The sequence below is a fragment of the Equus caballus genome, chromosome X (assembly GCF_041296265.1).
Source record: "Equus caballus isolate H_3958 breed thoroughbred chromosome X, TB-T2T, whole genome shotgun sequence".
NCBI classification, from domain to species: domain Eukaryota; kingdom Metazoa; phylum Chordata; class Mammalia; order Perissodactyla; family Equidae; genus Equus; species Equus caballus.
Window position 1 is genome coordinate 140,763,946 of NC_091715.1, and position 16,029 is coordinate 140,779,974.

Below are 16,029 nucleotides of genomic sequence, written 5' to 3' on the forward strand. Positions count from 1 at the left end.
CCTCTTTTCTGCTACCCCTCACACCTGACATGTCTCCCAAAAGCCCGCTTCTCTGTCAAAGCTGCATCCTGTCTTGACTCTCAGTTAGTAGCTCAAGGCACTCACTGCCATGCGCTGTGCTCCTCGACATCCCTGCGCCCTTCCTGGGCTTTGCCTGGATGACCCAGTCCTGGGGCTTTGCCTCTCAAAGGCCCGATCAGAATGAAGGCCCCTCTTCCTGCCCCATGGCCACTTCCTGAGTTCCGGCCCCATAGTCTGGGGCCCGTGCTGGTTGTTCCCTGAGCCTCCCCATCGGCCTGGGCGCCGGCTCTTTCTAGTCCAGTGGGAGCTGCACAGGCCACCAGTCCCGTTTCTCAGCAGCACATCTGACCTCATCAATGCCCTCCTGAAAACCCTGCTGGGCCCTCTCCTGTTGAAGCCCAAAAACCTCGGGGCCCTGGGAGGGCCTTCCGGGGGGGGCCAGCTCTCTCCCCCGTTGTGGCCCAACATGTGGGTCATTGTGCTGGGGAGCCCCTGACCCCTGAGTGCACGCAGTCTGTCAGGACTCCCCGCTTTGGTACGTGGTACCCGTGGGCTCTAATGCCTGCCAAGACAAGAGAGTCCTAGCCTTTCTCTGCCCCACGCCTGGTGGCAGGCACTCCTGTCCCTGGGTTCTGGCGGCACTCTGGCCCTCCCTTCCTCCCTCCCTTCCCTGGGCTCCTGTCTCCCAGGGTTGTACCTGCTCTCCAAGAGTCCAGGGCCCCCTCAGGAGCGCTGAGGTCCTTAAATGCCAGGACTGGCTCTTGACTCGTTTCTGCAAGCTGCGGCCCCAGTGCACAGGAGTTGCTCAGTCAGTGTAGATCAACAGAGCACTGCCTTACCTTCCAGTGAGCTGCAGCTGCTTGCTCCTTGCCGAAGCTCCAGGAAGCATGAATGCTGGCCCTGAGGTGAGGTGAGGAGCAGAGGGCACCTTCATGGGATTCAGGCCTCAGGGCTGCAAGGGGCCTGCTTTCTTCCCCAGACCGTGGTTCCATCCCCATAATGCAGCCCATCTTCCTTTTAGGAAGTGCTTTTAGCATGTCCACCACTGCTCTTTGTGGCGAATGCCCCCAGGACTTGGCCTCCTCTTTAGAGCTCACAGCACCTCCTCAGTCAGGCTCGCTTCCTCTTCCCTCCGGGCAGCACCCTGCAGAACTCTCTGTCCCCGATGGCCTGTCTGAGCCCTTGCTTTTGCAGTTTCTTATCCTTCACCCCTCCAGTGACCTGTGTCCATCCAGCCCCACCTCCCCCCAGCTGTCCGCTGGGAACTTTCCACCACCAGGCCTCTCGGTGCTCAACACTCTGGCTCTCCCGGCCCCCTCTCTGGCCTAGATGTTCTCCTGCCCAGCCCATGCTCTCTGCTCCGTGTGATTTCTCCACATCCCCTCTCCTCCGCTGAGCCTGTCACCCATCTCCTCACTTGCCGAGAAGTGCAGAGTTCACCCCACGTGCTTCTTTGACTCTGAGGTACAGGGAAGGTTCCACTTGGCTCCTGCCACGTGTTTTGCGGCACCACAGATCTGGGACCGGCTTGACCCAAACTCCCGGTTTCCCCCATACACTTCTCGGCAGGTCCGGTTTCCTCCTCTCTGAAACGTCTTTTGCCCGGCTTTCTGTTGAGCTGCTGGTCTCTTTGGTGCAGAGTTGTGGGAGCTGGTTCTGAAGCCTGGGTGCTCATCTCCCCTTCATTGTTTGTGTTTCAGATTCCTCCTCTGGCCCTCGGGGGCTGCTCTCCTCCTCCCTTTGCAGGCCTGCTCTGCACTCAGCGTTCACCTAGACTCTGGAAGTGTAAGTGATCCCAAAGGTCAGGGAATGTCCACTGCCCCTCCAGCTGGAGGCTGCCCTCCACCCGCAGGCCCCACCACCTGGGAGGAGTGGTCCCCGAGGAGGAGGTGCCCTTGCGTCCAGCACTCTGCCCCTGAGAATGGGCTCCTTCTCATCCCTGTGATTCCCTCTGTCACCGCTTGGCTGTAGTTCCGTGTCCTGACCTTGCTGAAGAGGAGGCCCGGCAGCCGTGCAGTAGCAAGAGGACAGCGAGCCTTGTTTCTTTGGCCCCAGTCTCCCTTTTCCTCCCAATCCTCATGTGGCCTGATTCCAACAGGCAGACTCCACTGCCCTCCTTGCTCCCTGTCCCCCAGGTAGCTCCAGTTGGGTGGGTCCCTCTCAGTATGGCCCGGATCACGTGGTCCAACCTGAGAACTGTACTTATTTCTGCCTTTGTGTAGTGATGCTCCAAGTCCACAAGATGAAGCTGCATCACAAGGCACCTGCAGTCACCCACGAGCTACTTTGCCACCACTGCTTAGGTGTGGTGCCTGCACACATAGGGTGGCCTGGTTGAGTTGGTACTTTGGGAGTTTCCGTAAACTTCTGACAACCTCCTCACTTGCATTCATATCACAAGCCAGAATAGCACCGTCAATTGGGGGCGGATCAGTGCTCATTTCCATGTTTCCATCTCCTGAGTCTCAGTAACATCTTCTTTCCTGTCCTCAGTCTCTGAGCAAACAAGCAATGACCCCCGCGCCAGGCCCTCCACAGCTTGAGGGACGGCATCCAAACGTCACACTGTGGCTGAGTGACACTGTGTGGTCCAGCTTATTTGTTTATGAGATTCAGGTGTGGGAGACCTGGAGCAGGTGTTGCCATCCCATAACTATGGTGATGGGGCCTTGAATGGGTGGACTAATGCACTCTGTTGCAGAAGACCCATTCGGCTAACTCCTGAGTATGTGCATGCTCGCTGTGGCGACTTTGGAAAGTACAGAAAGTATATGAAGAATCAAGACAGAGGGCACTCAGGAGACAACTACTCGGAGGTGTGAATGCTCACAATTTGGGCCTATTCCCCCACTTCTTGTTTTTTGCTGAGGCAGGCTAGCCCTGACCTAACATCTATGCTGGTCTTCCTCTTTGCTTGAGGAAGATTAGCCCTGAGCTAACATCTGTGCCAGTCTTCCTCCACTTTATATGTGGGTGGCTGCCATAGCATGGCTGATGAGTGCCCCAGAATCCAAACCTGTGAAGCCAGGCTGCCAAAGCATAGGGTGCTGAACTTAAGCACTATGCCATGGGGCTGACCCTCCCCCCGTTCTTTTTCTGTGTGGTTCCTCTTTACTCAGTTGAGTTCCTGCTGTGTGACCATTCTGTCTTATGTCTTTTTGTTTAACATTAAGTGTTACCTTGCTGTGGAGTGTATTGGATTCTGGGCTCTCTCCGCTCAAGTGCTACTGACAAATGCTCGAGAATGGCCCAGCACACCTTGGACCCAGTGACGTCCTCTGGTCAGAAACTCCAGCACGGAGGTCCTCCTGAAGTGGACGCGGAGACCGAGTTTATTGAGACTCCACTGTCAATGTCGGGTTGGACGCTGTCCCCAACAGCCTCCCACGGTCTGGTAATCCCATTTCCCAGCGTTCAGTCCCCCAGTGCATAGCCAGAGGTCCCTTTGGGAGGGGTTGGGGGGTCATTCCCGTGCCTACTTTCCATGGCACTGCAGTGTCCTTCCCACCTCCCTAGTCCACGGTTCCAGGTCAGAAAACTGGCTCAGGGGCAGAACCTGGGCAAGGGATCATGACTTTGTTGGGGTGGCTGCCCTCAGCCACCTGCCGTGTGTTCTTGCTCTTTCGAGGGTCCATTTTAGGCTGCACCTTGGTGGGTTGCCCATCCATTGTGCCCCCAGGGAGGCCGTGTTGTATTGACCCCCTCCGCCGCTTGAAGGGTCAGGCCTCCTTGCCAGTGGCGTCCATCAGTGTCAGCCCCCGCATGCTGGCGGTTCAGTGCCACCCCAGGACCTCTACTGCCGTTCGTGGGTCAGGCGGTTGTGCAGTTCCTTTCCTCCCTTAGCAGGCCTGGCACATTCTGCCTGTGTTGTGTGGTGACTTCACTCTGGTTGGGGGCCTGGCAGGAAGCCAACCACCTCTTCCTGGTTTTCCTGGGACTCTCCTGGTTTTAGCATTGCAAGTCCCGCAGCAAAATGGGACAGCTGGTCACCCTACGTCCTGGGACGGAAGGCACCCGCGAGGAAAAACGTGCAGTTTTTGCTCCCTTAGGGATGGGGTGGGCCGCTGCCACAGGCTCAGAAGTTTCAGAGGCGTCTGGGGAGTCTAGCTCTTCCAGGGCCCTCGCCTGCATGTGCCTGTCCCTTGTGTCAGGGGTGCGGGTTTTCCCGACGGGACTTCTGATGTTGGCCTGACGGACCTGCCTTGGTGAACGTTCAGCTGTCTTTGAAGTTCAGCCACTCCTATCAAATCCTGGGTTTGCCCTTCATCCGCTGCCTGAGATGGGGCGACTTTGCAAGCTACTGAGGAGACTCTGGGGCTCCCCCTTAGTTTTCACTCGGTTAATCACCCCAGGCTTCTCATTGCCCTGCAGGTCATCAAAGCAAGAGGGTCACCCTTGTCCTTCCCCTTGTCCTTCGAATTGTCCTTCCTGTACGTGCCACACGCCTGGGTCCCCTCGTCTGCCGGGAAATTCCTCTCCATCTGCTGGCCCAGCGAAAAGTTCTGACAGGAACATTCTAGCTGCTGGGCTGTCTGCACACCACCAACCCCCAGGATGGGGTCCTCATTACCAGTGGGGCGGGTGATGAACAATCCCACACCAAGACCCTGTCTTAGCACCTGCTTTTTGGACCACTCCAGAAGCAACCGTCTCAGGTGGAGTACTTCAGGAAGCTTCCCCTGAGAGGGAGTGAGGTGTGCCAAAGGCTGACTGGGGACTAACACCCACGAAGGGAGCAGGGCGAAGCAGGGCTGGACAGGGTGTCCCTTCAGCCTGTGACACCGAGCTGACAGTCTCTCCCAGCGCATCGGGGAGCTGCAGAGCAGGGATCGGCCCTCAAGGACCTGCACTCGGCGGGGTAGTTAGGCCCTCACTGTGCCTGAGGCCTTGCAATCCAGGTGGACCGAACGGGTCAATCAACACCCAGAATTGGTGCCCCAGGAATGGGTGCATACCAAGTAGCACACATAGGGCACCAGGTGCCTTTCCTCGGGCAAAACCGCGCTCCACACTGCGGCCGGCCTGGTGGGAGGTGCTTCGGCCTCTTGTGCGTCAGGAGACTGCTGGGTTTGGAAGGGGGTGTGCTTCCAGGGCGTTTGCCAGCTGAGTGTCTGTTAGCATCACTGTAAGCCCAGGCTGATGGGAGAGGGCAGACCTGGGTAGGGAACAGCACAGGGCAAAGCAGAGTTGTCAGCAGACACCCGTCCTGTAAGAGGCTCCTTGACGGTGCAGGTCCACAGGCGCACTCAGCGCTGCGTCACTCAGGGCTGGTGGGGGCATCTTCCAGGCAGTCCTGTAAACCACCTGATCTGAATCGAGGCCCTATGGGGTCAGGAAAACTTGAAGGGGAAGTAACCAATGACTCGGGGCAAGGGGCCGAGGAAGGCTTCAGAGAAAAGGGCCCTGTGAGCTAGGTCTTGAGGGTGAAAAGGGTCTCCTTGGTTTGGAAATGGGGGAAGGGCCCCCTGAAAGGGCCAGATACATTCAGGGAGCTGGGAGGAGATTCCTGGCTGAGGCAGATTTGTTTGGGGAGCGCCCCCAACCTGCCCCCTTCAGGCTCCTGTCCTCCACAGGGGGAGCATGGCAGAAAAAGCAAGCTTTGTTCTATGTTTACAGATCTGGGATTGATCCCTGGTGCCACCACTGCTGGAGTGTGAGTCTAAGCGAATGACTGTACCTCCCCGAGCCTCAATTTCCTCATCTGAAAGATGGGCACAATATGAAAATCTCCCCCTGAGGAGTCATGCTGTTTTTCCGCCTATCTCCTGGGGTCGTGGATGACACAGGATGGTTCTGTGAGAGTGGCCCGTAAACCATGAAGCACTCTACTGCTAGTGGTGGCCGGAGAGGCATCTCTGTTTTGCTGATTAGGCTTTGATAGGTAAGAGAGAGCGTGGGGGTGCTGGCCTGTGCCTCGAAGACTGCAGATGGGAGATGCACAGACAGGGAAAAGCCTCCAGCTTGGCAAGGAAGAGGAAGAGCAGTGACACTGTTGGCCCCCAGTCCCAAAGGTCCTACTGGATGTGGCCCCAGGTTTGTGGATTGGGGCCTCAGGTGCCGTGCATGGATTTTGACCAAAAATGTACAGTATAGTGGCCCATGGGGCCAGTGGGGAGGCAATGTGGACCCACTCAGACTGACAGGGTTTGAGAAGTGGGGCCTGTATCAGTGCCCCCAGGGATCTGTAAAGCTGGGAGCCTCTTCCCTGATGTGTGTGGACGTCCATGTCAGTCAGCTGCGTCTGGGGATACAGGTCCATGATCTGCTGTCATCAGTTCCCTCATCCACAGAGCTTTGGCAACCAAAAGTGTTTTCATCAGCTTCGCCTAAAGTCTGTTGGTGGCAAAACCAAAAGTGGATGACAAGAAGCTCTTTGTAGAATCCTGAGTTGTCTTTGTCCCCCTTGGCGTTCGTAGTCATGTGTCACAGCAGAGCTATCAACGCGTTCACTGGAGCCTGCAAGGGTGTTTGTGCTATGCAGTCTGTGCCCTCTGTCAGCTTTCTGAATTCTGAAACTCACGTGGCCCCGAGGCGGCCTTGTGCACATGTGATGCTATCACCAGCAAGAGCTAGCATTCGTTGAGGACTAACAGAGGGCCAGAGTTGCTGGAGGTGTGCCCCTCCTCCAGCCGTCAGCCAGCAGGCATGCCCTTCCTGGGATAGGCAGGACTGAGGCCCTACCCCAGGTCAACCCGGATGGCTGGGTGCCCCAGCTCTACGGGACCAACTGCCCCAGGGTGTGAAATCTCACTTGCTACCAACCCCAGTTTTCCGTGGTGGAAATGGGGTGAATGTGGAGCTAAAATTAGGAAGGCCCTTGGCAAGCGTGTGTGTACGTCAATCGTTCATACCCCTGCAGATCTGCCCACAGTCTTGTTTCAGGAAATCCCGAGGCCTGTGCAGTTTCCCAGGGCAGTCACAGAACGCCTGGGCCCTCGCACACAATTCTGGGGGCTTGCATGATTGAGGAGTCTGATTTTGAGATGTAGGCAACAACACAGGGAGCTTGGCATCGTCAGGCCAGCCCAGTTGCTGCTTTCCTAGCAGGCTCTTCACAATCCCTGAGTGGAAAACGCAGCTGCAGCAGGTGAGCTGAAGGGGTGTCGTGCTGCAGCCTATGTGAGGAACTCTGCTGTGCGGCCCACTCTGTCCCCGAGAAGCCTGTCGGTTCACTGTGGACAGCATGGTAAGGTGCCTGAAAGCAGCTTTCCAAGGAAGGGCCTTCACCATCTTGTTTTCATTCATTGTCCCCACTTTTTTCCTCGAAGGGTTTCTTTCCCCTCACCTGGAGGAGTCTGAGTGGACACCTCACCTTTTCTAGCAAACGTCTTAAGTGACCACAAAGGAGGCAAGGTGGTTAACGAGGCCCGTTGGCCTCAAAGCTGAAGCAGTCAGCACAGGGCCTAGCACATAGCAAGTGCTGGCCACAGGGAAGCTTCATTGTGCTTGTCATGTTGACACGTCCATGCCCCGTGTCCTTCACTGCATCAGTACTGAGCGCAGGGGTAAGTGAGGGAGCTGGGCTGAAGTCCAGTCTTTATCAGTCTTTGTCACTGACAAGTCGTGTGACCTGAGCGCCCCTCCATTTTCTCCTCCTGTAAAATGAGGGTGGTAGACCCCACACCCAGCAGTGCTGGGACATACGCCTTGTCCTTCAGGCTGTGGCACACAGGTATCCCTGGCTCCATACTTGGCAGCCAATAGTTTTATCCTCGGGATTACTCTGGAGCCTGAATTGCAAAGTGCACGTTCTCCCTGGGAAAACAGTGTTCTCAGCCAGCCCGGGATCTGGAATCTCTCTCACCTGCCCACCTCTGCTTCTGTGCCCCCGTGTCCTTCCACGTGTCCTGGTGGCCTGTGAAGACATATGGTGATCACCGTGACACCACAGTACTGAGCAGCCCAGACCAGTGCCCTGGCCTGGGTCTGTCTGTGGCAGTGTGGCATCCTGGCCAAGAGGCCAGCATTTAAGTTCCAGCTGTGCCGGCTGTGAGATCTTGAGCCAGTGATGACCGTCCTCCAAGCCTCCCTTTGCACATCTGTGCACTGGAGATAAGGACAGCAGTGAGGATTCAGTGAGCTGAAAAAGCTGGAATGAATTCGATGCACAAAGACGTGAGATGGCGAAGAGAAGCAAGAAAGTGGCGTTGGGGCCTTTTGTCTAACTTTGGGCCCCACCCGGGTCTCACTGTGAATGGCATGAGAAGTGGTAGTGCCAGCCCACCTCCAGCCTGCCATCGTATCCCTCTGGGAACTGATTCCTTTAGCAGCTTGTTGATGATGTAGAAGCCACGTGACCCTGGAAATGGAAAGCCAGAATTGCCCTGATCATAGCGCCTTGAACGGGGCACCAGGGAAGTACCCCACGTGCTGCCTGGAGCCTGTCAGGGAGCTGGGTGGGCATCACCTGAGGGAAGGTTGTAGTCCCCCCATGCCACAGGCTGCAGCTTCCTAACTGGGAACACTTCACTGGCCCAGCTGGCATCTCTGAAGCTCACAAGCCATGGCGTGGGGCTCAGGAGAGCTGGAGATGGCTGCTGCCGTGCCCCAGAGGGGCCGAAGCTGGGGCAGACTGGGCAGGCTGGGACCGGGAACTCCAAGGGCTAGAGTCGGTCCAGGCAGGCGGAACCTGCTACCTAGAGCCCCCGTTTCTCGAGTGCCTGCTGGAGCCTAGGAATGGGCCCCTAGGCCGTCTCTGTGGGATTCACCTTTCCATATGAGCCCCAGGAGAGTTTTGCAGTGGGCCAGGGCCACACTGGAGCTAGGATTGAAGTCAGGTCTGTCTGACTGCACAGCCCGTGCTCTTTGGCCCATCATGTGACTGCTCAGTGCAGGATCACTCAGAGAGATGGGGGCTGGCATCCAGCTGGGGGCAAGCAAGCAGTCAGGGGTGTGAGGTGTGGCAGCTAATGGTTTGTGCCTGGATTACAAGGTCAAGGGTAGGACTGGGAGCCTCAAGGCTTTGCTCCTCCCCAGGACTCAAAGGCAACTCTTGGGCTCCAAGAGCCAATGGAGAGAAATCCCAACTTCGATGGCTTTTGAAAACTGCACTTTCACTGTGAACAACACATGCCCTTTAGCAAGAATCACCACTGGTAAGCCTTCCACCACAGTGGGGTTTTATTTATTTATTTATTTTCTGGGAAGGAAGATTGCCCCTGAGCTAACATCTGTTGCCAATTCTCCTCTTTTTTTCTTGTGGAAGATTGTCCCTGAGCTAACATCTGTGCTAATCTTCCTTTATTTTGTATGTGGGATGCTGCCACAGCATGGCTCGATGAGCTGTGTGTAGGTTCACGCCCGGGATCTGAACCTGCGAACCCTGGGTCACCAAAGTGGAGTGCACGAACTGAACCACTCTGCCACCAGGCTCCACTGGAGTCTTTTTCTTGGCTCCTTCGAGACTCTTGGAGAAGTTTCCCATATCGATAGACTGTTTAGTGATGTTATAGAAATATCACATCACACCAATTCTGCAATGGGGGACATCCACTGCTTTCCTGTGTCATAGCAACGGAGGGCTGATTTTCCTCACCAAGCCGGCAAGGTTGCTCTCGTTGCTGCCTTTTTTGGCATAAACTGCTCCCTTCATGAGGGCCTCTCTCTGATGAGGCAGGAGGCATGTGGTCATTCGGGGAAGATTCCTCCTACCCTTCTGTTGTTTCCCTGGAAGTTGTCGTGTTTCAGGCTGTCTGTCTTTAGCCCTTCCTTCTCTGGGTGCATCAATTAGTGCCTGAGGTGTGTTTCATAGCACTCATTTCAGAGGGACCCAAGAGGAACGTCACAAAGCCCTGCAGTGTTTCCCAGGGTTTCCGACTTGTCCTCTGGCTTTGCCTTCAGAAGTGCAGGAGGCAATGGGCGTTGCTCTGGCAATCCAGCTGTGGGCTCCCCTTTGCAAGCAACACCTGCTTGTTAGAGACTGAGAGTGCAGGCAGGTGAGGTCTGGCCTATGGGACCTCGGGACAGGGACAGGCCCTGGGGCTGTGACTGCAGGCCCAAGGGACCAGAAGCCTCTCCCTTCACAGGAAGCCCTCAACCTTGAGAGTCCTCCTTTATTCCCAAACACCTGTCATTGTTTCCCTTCCCTGAGGCTCTTTGTAAAGACAGATCTGGGGGAATAAGCAGGACTCCTTCATAAATGCAAGAGGAGCAGGGAAAACCAGGAGGGAAGGGGGGCCCAAATGGAATGTCCTCATTCAGATGGATGCCACGCAAATGGAAAAGGGAGCCGTCATCGTTCACTCAGCTAGAGAGCGGTACTTACAGAGATCCAATGAGGCATTTCTGTTTTGCTTGTTTTGTTTTAAGCTTATGCTTTACAAAATAATACATTTTTTTTAAGGAAATGAATCGCCTGTGAAGCAGTGCTGGCAAACACTGGTGCCTAGGCGACCCCTGGTGGAGGCTTTTAGAAATTCCCGACTTCCCGGCTCTGAGAGCCTTGAGCTGGCCTGCTCCAAGCCCTGCCTTTGGGACCACTGGAGCTGAGCTGGCTGAAGCAATGAATGGCAGGATGAAAAAGCCTGGGCTTGAAAAGAAAAGAGGAGGAGGGAGAGGAGGAAAGGGAAGGGAAGGCAAAGATCACTTGCAGGATGATGGATGCAAGATGTCCAGAGGCAAAGGGGACTGCGACTGACCTCTTCCATATGAGTCATCTCAGCTTGTAAAGCCCTTGGCACAGTGTGTGACCCAGAGAAGGAGCTCAGCAAATGTCAAGGCTGCCGGGGTGCCCAGCCCCTCCTCTGTGCCCTCATGCTCCATGGGGCTTTACTCCTACTTCAGTGGAATGAGATCCTGGTTGTGATCCAATTCCCTTTCACTCCCCCTCCAGGCCCAAGCCAGGAACGAGGCAGCTCCTGCTGCATCACAAACCTCCGGGCAGCCGGGATCCAGCGCTGTCTATCTGGCCCTGCCCAGGCAGTTGGAGAACAGTGTCACGGCCCTGCCTTGCACATCTTCAGACAGCCACGTCCGGGAACAGGGCCCTCGGTGCCCAGCACTTTTGGTGGCAGTCACAGCCCACATCAGGTTCCTTCTCAGAACCAGTTCACATGCCCACAGAGGCCAGGGCCCTGCCTGCTTCTCCATGCAGGGCAAGAGAGCCCTCACTGGCAGCAGACTGAGTACAACCTGGACCGCTCTGCCTTCTCATCCAGGTAATTCTGCTCATGCTTCTCATCCCAGTGATTTTGCAAAACCCAGAAGAGGGTGCCCCCCCTGGGGATACAGCAGTGAACGGAAGGGGCAGAGCCTGCTCTCAAGGAGTGCCCGTCTGAGGATGCCAGATCTGGAATGGGAGACAAGCCTTCAATTCTTCCTCGAATCCTCATCCTTTTGCTGTGGCAGGGAATTGCAGAATATTTCCCAATAGACGGATGTGTTCTGCCCCACCCCTGGAGTTAGGGTCAAACATGGGAGTACAATAGAAGTCCAAGGGCAGGGGGACTTGTGCTCCCTTGCTGGACTGTACCCTGAAAACTTCTCAGCGTCCTAGAACTCCCCTCACACTAGATCAGCATGACTCAGCTGCGGAAGTGTCTGGGGCAGCCCCCTGAGTTTGAATGGCACTAAAGTGGCGTGGGAGAGAGAGCCACCCTCCAAAGGATGTCACAGTGGAAAGTGGCTTGGACTGTGTACCAGGACACACCTGATGTCCTGAGGAGGAAGACACCTCATTGGAAGTCAGCACGAAGGGGTGCTGTCTCTTAGGGCCAGATGGGATTGTACGTTGCAGTGGATGCTGGCAGGGACAGTTGCCAATGACAAGGATCAGATGCTCGCTTGTGCTTTCTCTCTCTCTCCAGATGCCATGGAACTGAGTAAGCCTCACAGAATGTAGGTGGTAGCCAGGGGCCAAGGAGGAGAAAATCTTGAATTGCTTGATAATGATCATTTGTACTTAGAAAGAAAGCCCTGAAGTAACTGGGAAAGTGTGGGATGGACTAGATTAGTTTTTCTGTCATCCGGTGGCATTGAGGCTCAAGACAGGGTGCATCTGTGGTAGGTAGAATTCTATATAGCCTCCACATTTCCTACCCGCCCCCCAATGTACATGTCCTTGTAGAATCCCCTCTCCGCCCTTGGACTTGAGTGGGCAGAATGGACTACCTGCTTGTAAACAATAGGATATGGCAAAGGTGAAGGGATTTTGCAGGTGTAATTAAGGCCCCTAATCAGTTGACTTTGAGTTAATCAAAAGGGAGATGATCCTGGGTGGGTCTGAGCTAATCAGGCAAACCTTTCAAAGGAGGGCCAGGTCTTCCCTGAAGTTACAGAGCTTCCCCTGCTGGCCTTGAAGAAGTAAACTACCATGTTGTGAGAAGGCCATCTGGCAAGGAACTGTGAGCAGTCTCTGGGAGCTAGATCGGCCCTTGACTGATGGCCATCTAGAAGATGGGGACCTCAGTCCCACACCCACAAGGAACTGAATTCTGCCAACAGCCTGAATAAGCTTGGAAGAGAACCCAGAGCCTCAGGTGAGAAACCAGGAGGTAATAGGTGGGTGTTGTATACAAGCTGCTAAGATTGTGGTAATTTGTTCCACTGCGCTTATTGTTCCCTCTCCCTCATTCATCAATCACTCAGGCACCTGGCTCCCAGGCCTCCTTGGCTCCCTGAGTCCTGCCATCATCCTGGGTGATTTCATTTCTACCTGGGCTGCCCATGCCACTCCAAGCCCCTTGACTTCTTCCTAACCTCCAGCAATCTCTCTTTCTCTCAGCCTCAGCCCCCCACCTTCAAGGCTGCATCCTAGCCCTTCTGATTATCAGGATCTGCTCCACCTCAAACGTCTTAAACCTCAGGGTCCCACTCTCTGACTAACGAGCTCTCTCAAAGCCTCACTCTTCACCACTCTCACCCAACCTGCTTCCTCGCTGGCTCTCTCCACTTGCTGTCACTCTTGTCCTGCTGCTGCTACTGCTGCTACAGCCCAGCAGAAAAAACCGAAACCAAAACGGAACGGAACTGTGGTAACTGGTGCATAATTTTCTCTCTCAGCTGACCTTCTGCATAACCCAGCAATCTCATGACGTTTTGAAATGTTCTTAAGTTGTATTAGTTTGCGAGAGCTACTGTGACTAAGTACCACCAACTAGGTGGCTCAGAGCAACAAAAACGTATTGTCTTACACTTCTGGAGGCTGGAAGTCTGAAATCAAGGTGTTGGCAGAGCTGTGCTCCCTCTGAAACTGGTAGGGGAAGGGTCCTTCCTTGCCTCTTCCAGCTTCTGATGTTTTACTGGCAATTTTTGCCATACCTTGGCTTGCGCATGCCGCCCTGCAATCTCCAGCTTCACGTGGACATCTTCCTTCTGTGTGTGCCTGTGCCTGCATCCAAATTTTCCCTTTTTATAAGCACATCAGTCATATTACATTAGGTCCCACTTTGATGACCTCATTTTAACTTGCTTACCTCTGTAAAGAGCCTATTTCCAAATAAGTTCACATGCTTAGGTATTGGAGGTTAGGTCTCCAACAAATCTTTTTTTTTTTTTTTCTGAGAGGGGCCACAGTTCAACCCCTAACAGAAGGCAAAGCACAAAAGGCATATAATACAAAGCAAAAGTCCTTTGCCTTACCCCTCAGCACCCCATTCTCATTTTAAATGTTTCTAGTTTCACTTCTTCTGGTAGTCTGCCTCTATCTTTGTAAATATTATGCTGATATCTACATCAAATCTTTTGTGTCGTTGCCAACTGTAGACGTTATCTGCTGACTTCCTGCTATGATAGATGAGATTCGATTTCACTGATCCTTTGCTCTTTTCATGTCTATGTTTTTAACTTTTAATTATGGTAATTGATCAAACATATACAAAAATACAGAAAATTGTATAATAAGCCTCACATGCTCATGCCCAAATTTCATCAGTTATCAACTTATGACCAATTTTCTTTCATCTCTCCCTACCATTTTCCCCTCTCCTATTAATAGGTAGATAGATCACTATTTTTCAGGTTTTCTATTTAAAGGCACTAATTTAGTGCCTTTAAATAATATCCCTATACCTCTATTTCTCTTTCCATCAACTAGGGACACAAGTATTGACTTTCTACTTCGTACTGATGATACTAATATACCTGCATTTCCCTCCACTTCTCTTCCTCCCTTCCTTGTCCCGACTGTCTGTTGAGTGTTGTTGCAGGTCGGTTTCCCAGGGAAGCAGGCTCTAGGATGGCGATCCATGTGCGGGAGTTTCTTAGGGAGTGCTCTTAGGACCAGCACCTGTGGAAGGGGCGGGGCAGGAAGGAATCAGGGTTGGGCAGATGGAGAAGGTGTGCTGTGATGCAGTCTCAAAAAGCTCCAGCCAACCCCACAGGGAGCACTGAAGCTGGGATGGCCTTTCCGAGATGTCCCACGTTGGGGCAAGAGGCTGGACCTTTATACCGCCAAGTTGAATCATTGGCTGTGGGCTTCCTGAGTATGGGTGTGACGTTGGTGAAGCTGACTGTCTTTATCCAAGGCAGTTCCTGAGGAGAGCTGACAGCACTCAAGCCAGCTAGGGAAATAGGAATTTGCATCTTGAAGGGAGTTCTGAACAGCGTGCCATAGCACCATCATAGCCGTATTTGTAGTTTCCCATTGTCCACTGTTCTTTAACCATAATTAAGTCTCCTGGGCTTTCTTACCGATTGGTTCTCAAAGTTGAAAGGCAACCCACTGAGTTTGCAGTGTTATGACTATGGTCATATTATTCATTACAGTACAATCTATCTACCATTTCCATTTCTATAGTTGCACGCCAAGACCCCCATGATGCTTAAATGAGAATGTTCAAATGGAGTCTCCTTTCTGATACACTTTACTTTTTGTCCCAAATGTTACCATGTTCTAGTTTGCTTTCTATTAAACTTTGACTTTCTTCTATAGTCTTTGTTTTTCCTGGAGTTTCTGATTGCATTTTTTTGTAGAAGGGAGAAGCAACATAAGGCTTCTCACAGCCATAGACCTAATATCATTTAGGCGACTCCAGGTGGGGTCCTGGATGGCAGTGGGTCACCAGAAAGATCAAGCCAGGACTAGAAGCTTGGAATTTTCATCCCCACCCCCCATTCTCCAGAGAGGGCAGAGGGGCTGTAAGTGGAGTTAATAACAATCATGCCAGCGTGTGGAAGCCTCCATAAAATTCCAGTAGTATGGGGGTTTGGAGAGCTTCCAGGTTGAGCACATCCACATACCTGGAGGGTGGCATACGCCAATGGCACTGGGACAGAATCTCCTGTGCTCAGGATTCTCCAAAACCTCGCCCTGTGTATCTCTTCACCTGCCTGTTCGTCTGTGTCCATCATCCTGCCCTTTAATAAAGTGGTAAATGTAAGTAAGTGTTTCCCTGAGTTCTGTGAGCCTTCCTAGCAAATACTCAAATCCAAGGCAGGAGCGTCATGGGAACCTCCAATTTGTAGCCCACTCAGACAGAGGCTGTGGGTAACCTGGAGACCTCCTACTTGTGATTGGCCTTTGAAGTGGGAGGCAGTCTCATGGGACTGAGCCCTTAACCTGTGGGATCCGATGCTGTGTCCAGGTCGACAGTGACCAGATGCAGTTAAATTGTAGGACACTCAGCTGGGGTCACAGAATTGCTGGGATGGGAAAAAGCCCACACATCTGGTGTCAGAAATGTTGTGAGTGTGGTAGAAGTGTGAAAGTAAAGGAGGAACACACAGGAGGAAGAGTGAGTTTTTTACTCACTCATATTGCATCTTTCCTGCCCCAGCCGGAGAATCATCCGCACATCTAAGGAGCCCTGGTTCCTTTTCTTCATGAATGGTTTGAGAATCCAAGTGCTGGGTGCTAGGTGTGCTCACTGCTCCTGGGTGTTGTCATAGGCCCTCCCTGCTGACAGAGCAAGGAAGCATGTACAGCTGTACTCACCCCTGTATATAGTTACTTACAACTGTTTCTATGTGTAAGCATCTGTGTCTATAGGAAGCCAAACCTGAGTTCATGCGGATGACTCCAACTCTAATCTAGTACGCCATGGGTCATTCTAGCCTCCTGCCCTTATTTAG

General features: G+C 53.4%; 1 protein-coding gene across 7 annotated transcripts in view; it reads left to right on the forward strand.

Moving 5' to 3' along the window:
* Window positions 1–14,889, forward strand: part of LOC106781075 (uncharacterized) — a 15,622-nt gene extending 733 nt beyond the window's left edge. For 2 of the 7 annotated variants that reach the window (XM_070257451.1, XM_070257452.1), the window contains exons 3-6: window positions 868–926; window positions 1,722–1,806; window positions 3,195–3,415; window positions 10,853–14,889. In XM_070257451.1, coding sequence (XP_070113552.1) covers window positions 909–926; window positions 1,722–1,806; window positions 3,195–3,415; window positions 10,853–11,392 — 864 coding nt within the window. In that variant the 5' untranslated portion in view covers window positions 868–908 and the 3' untranslated portion in view covers window positions 11,393–14,889. Of the gene's footprint in view, window positions 1–867; window positions 927–1,721; window positions 1,807–3,194; window positions 3,416–4,392; window positions 4,676–5,637 lie in introns of those variants that run through there. The other 5 variants (XM_070257456.1, XM_070257450.1, XM_070257453.1 and 2 more) reach the window with 5 other exon arrangements.
* The last annotated feature ends 1,140 nt before the right edge of the window (window positions 14,890–16,029 follow it).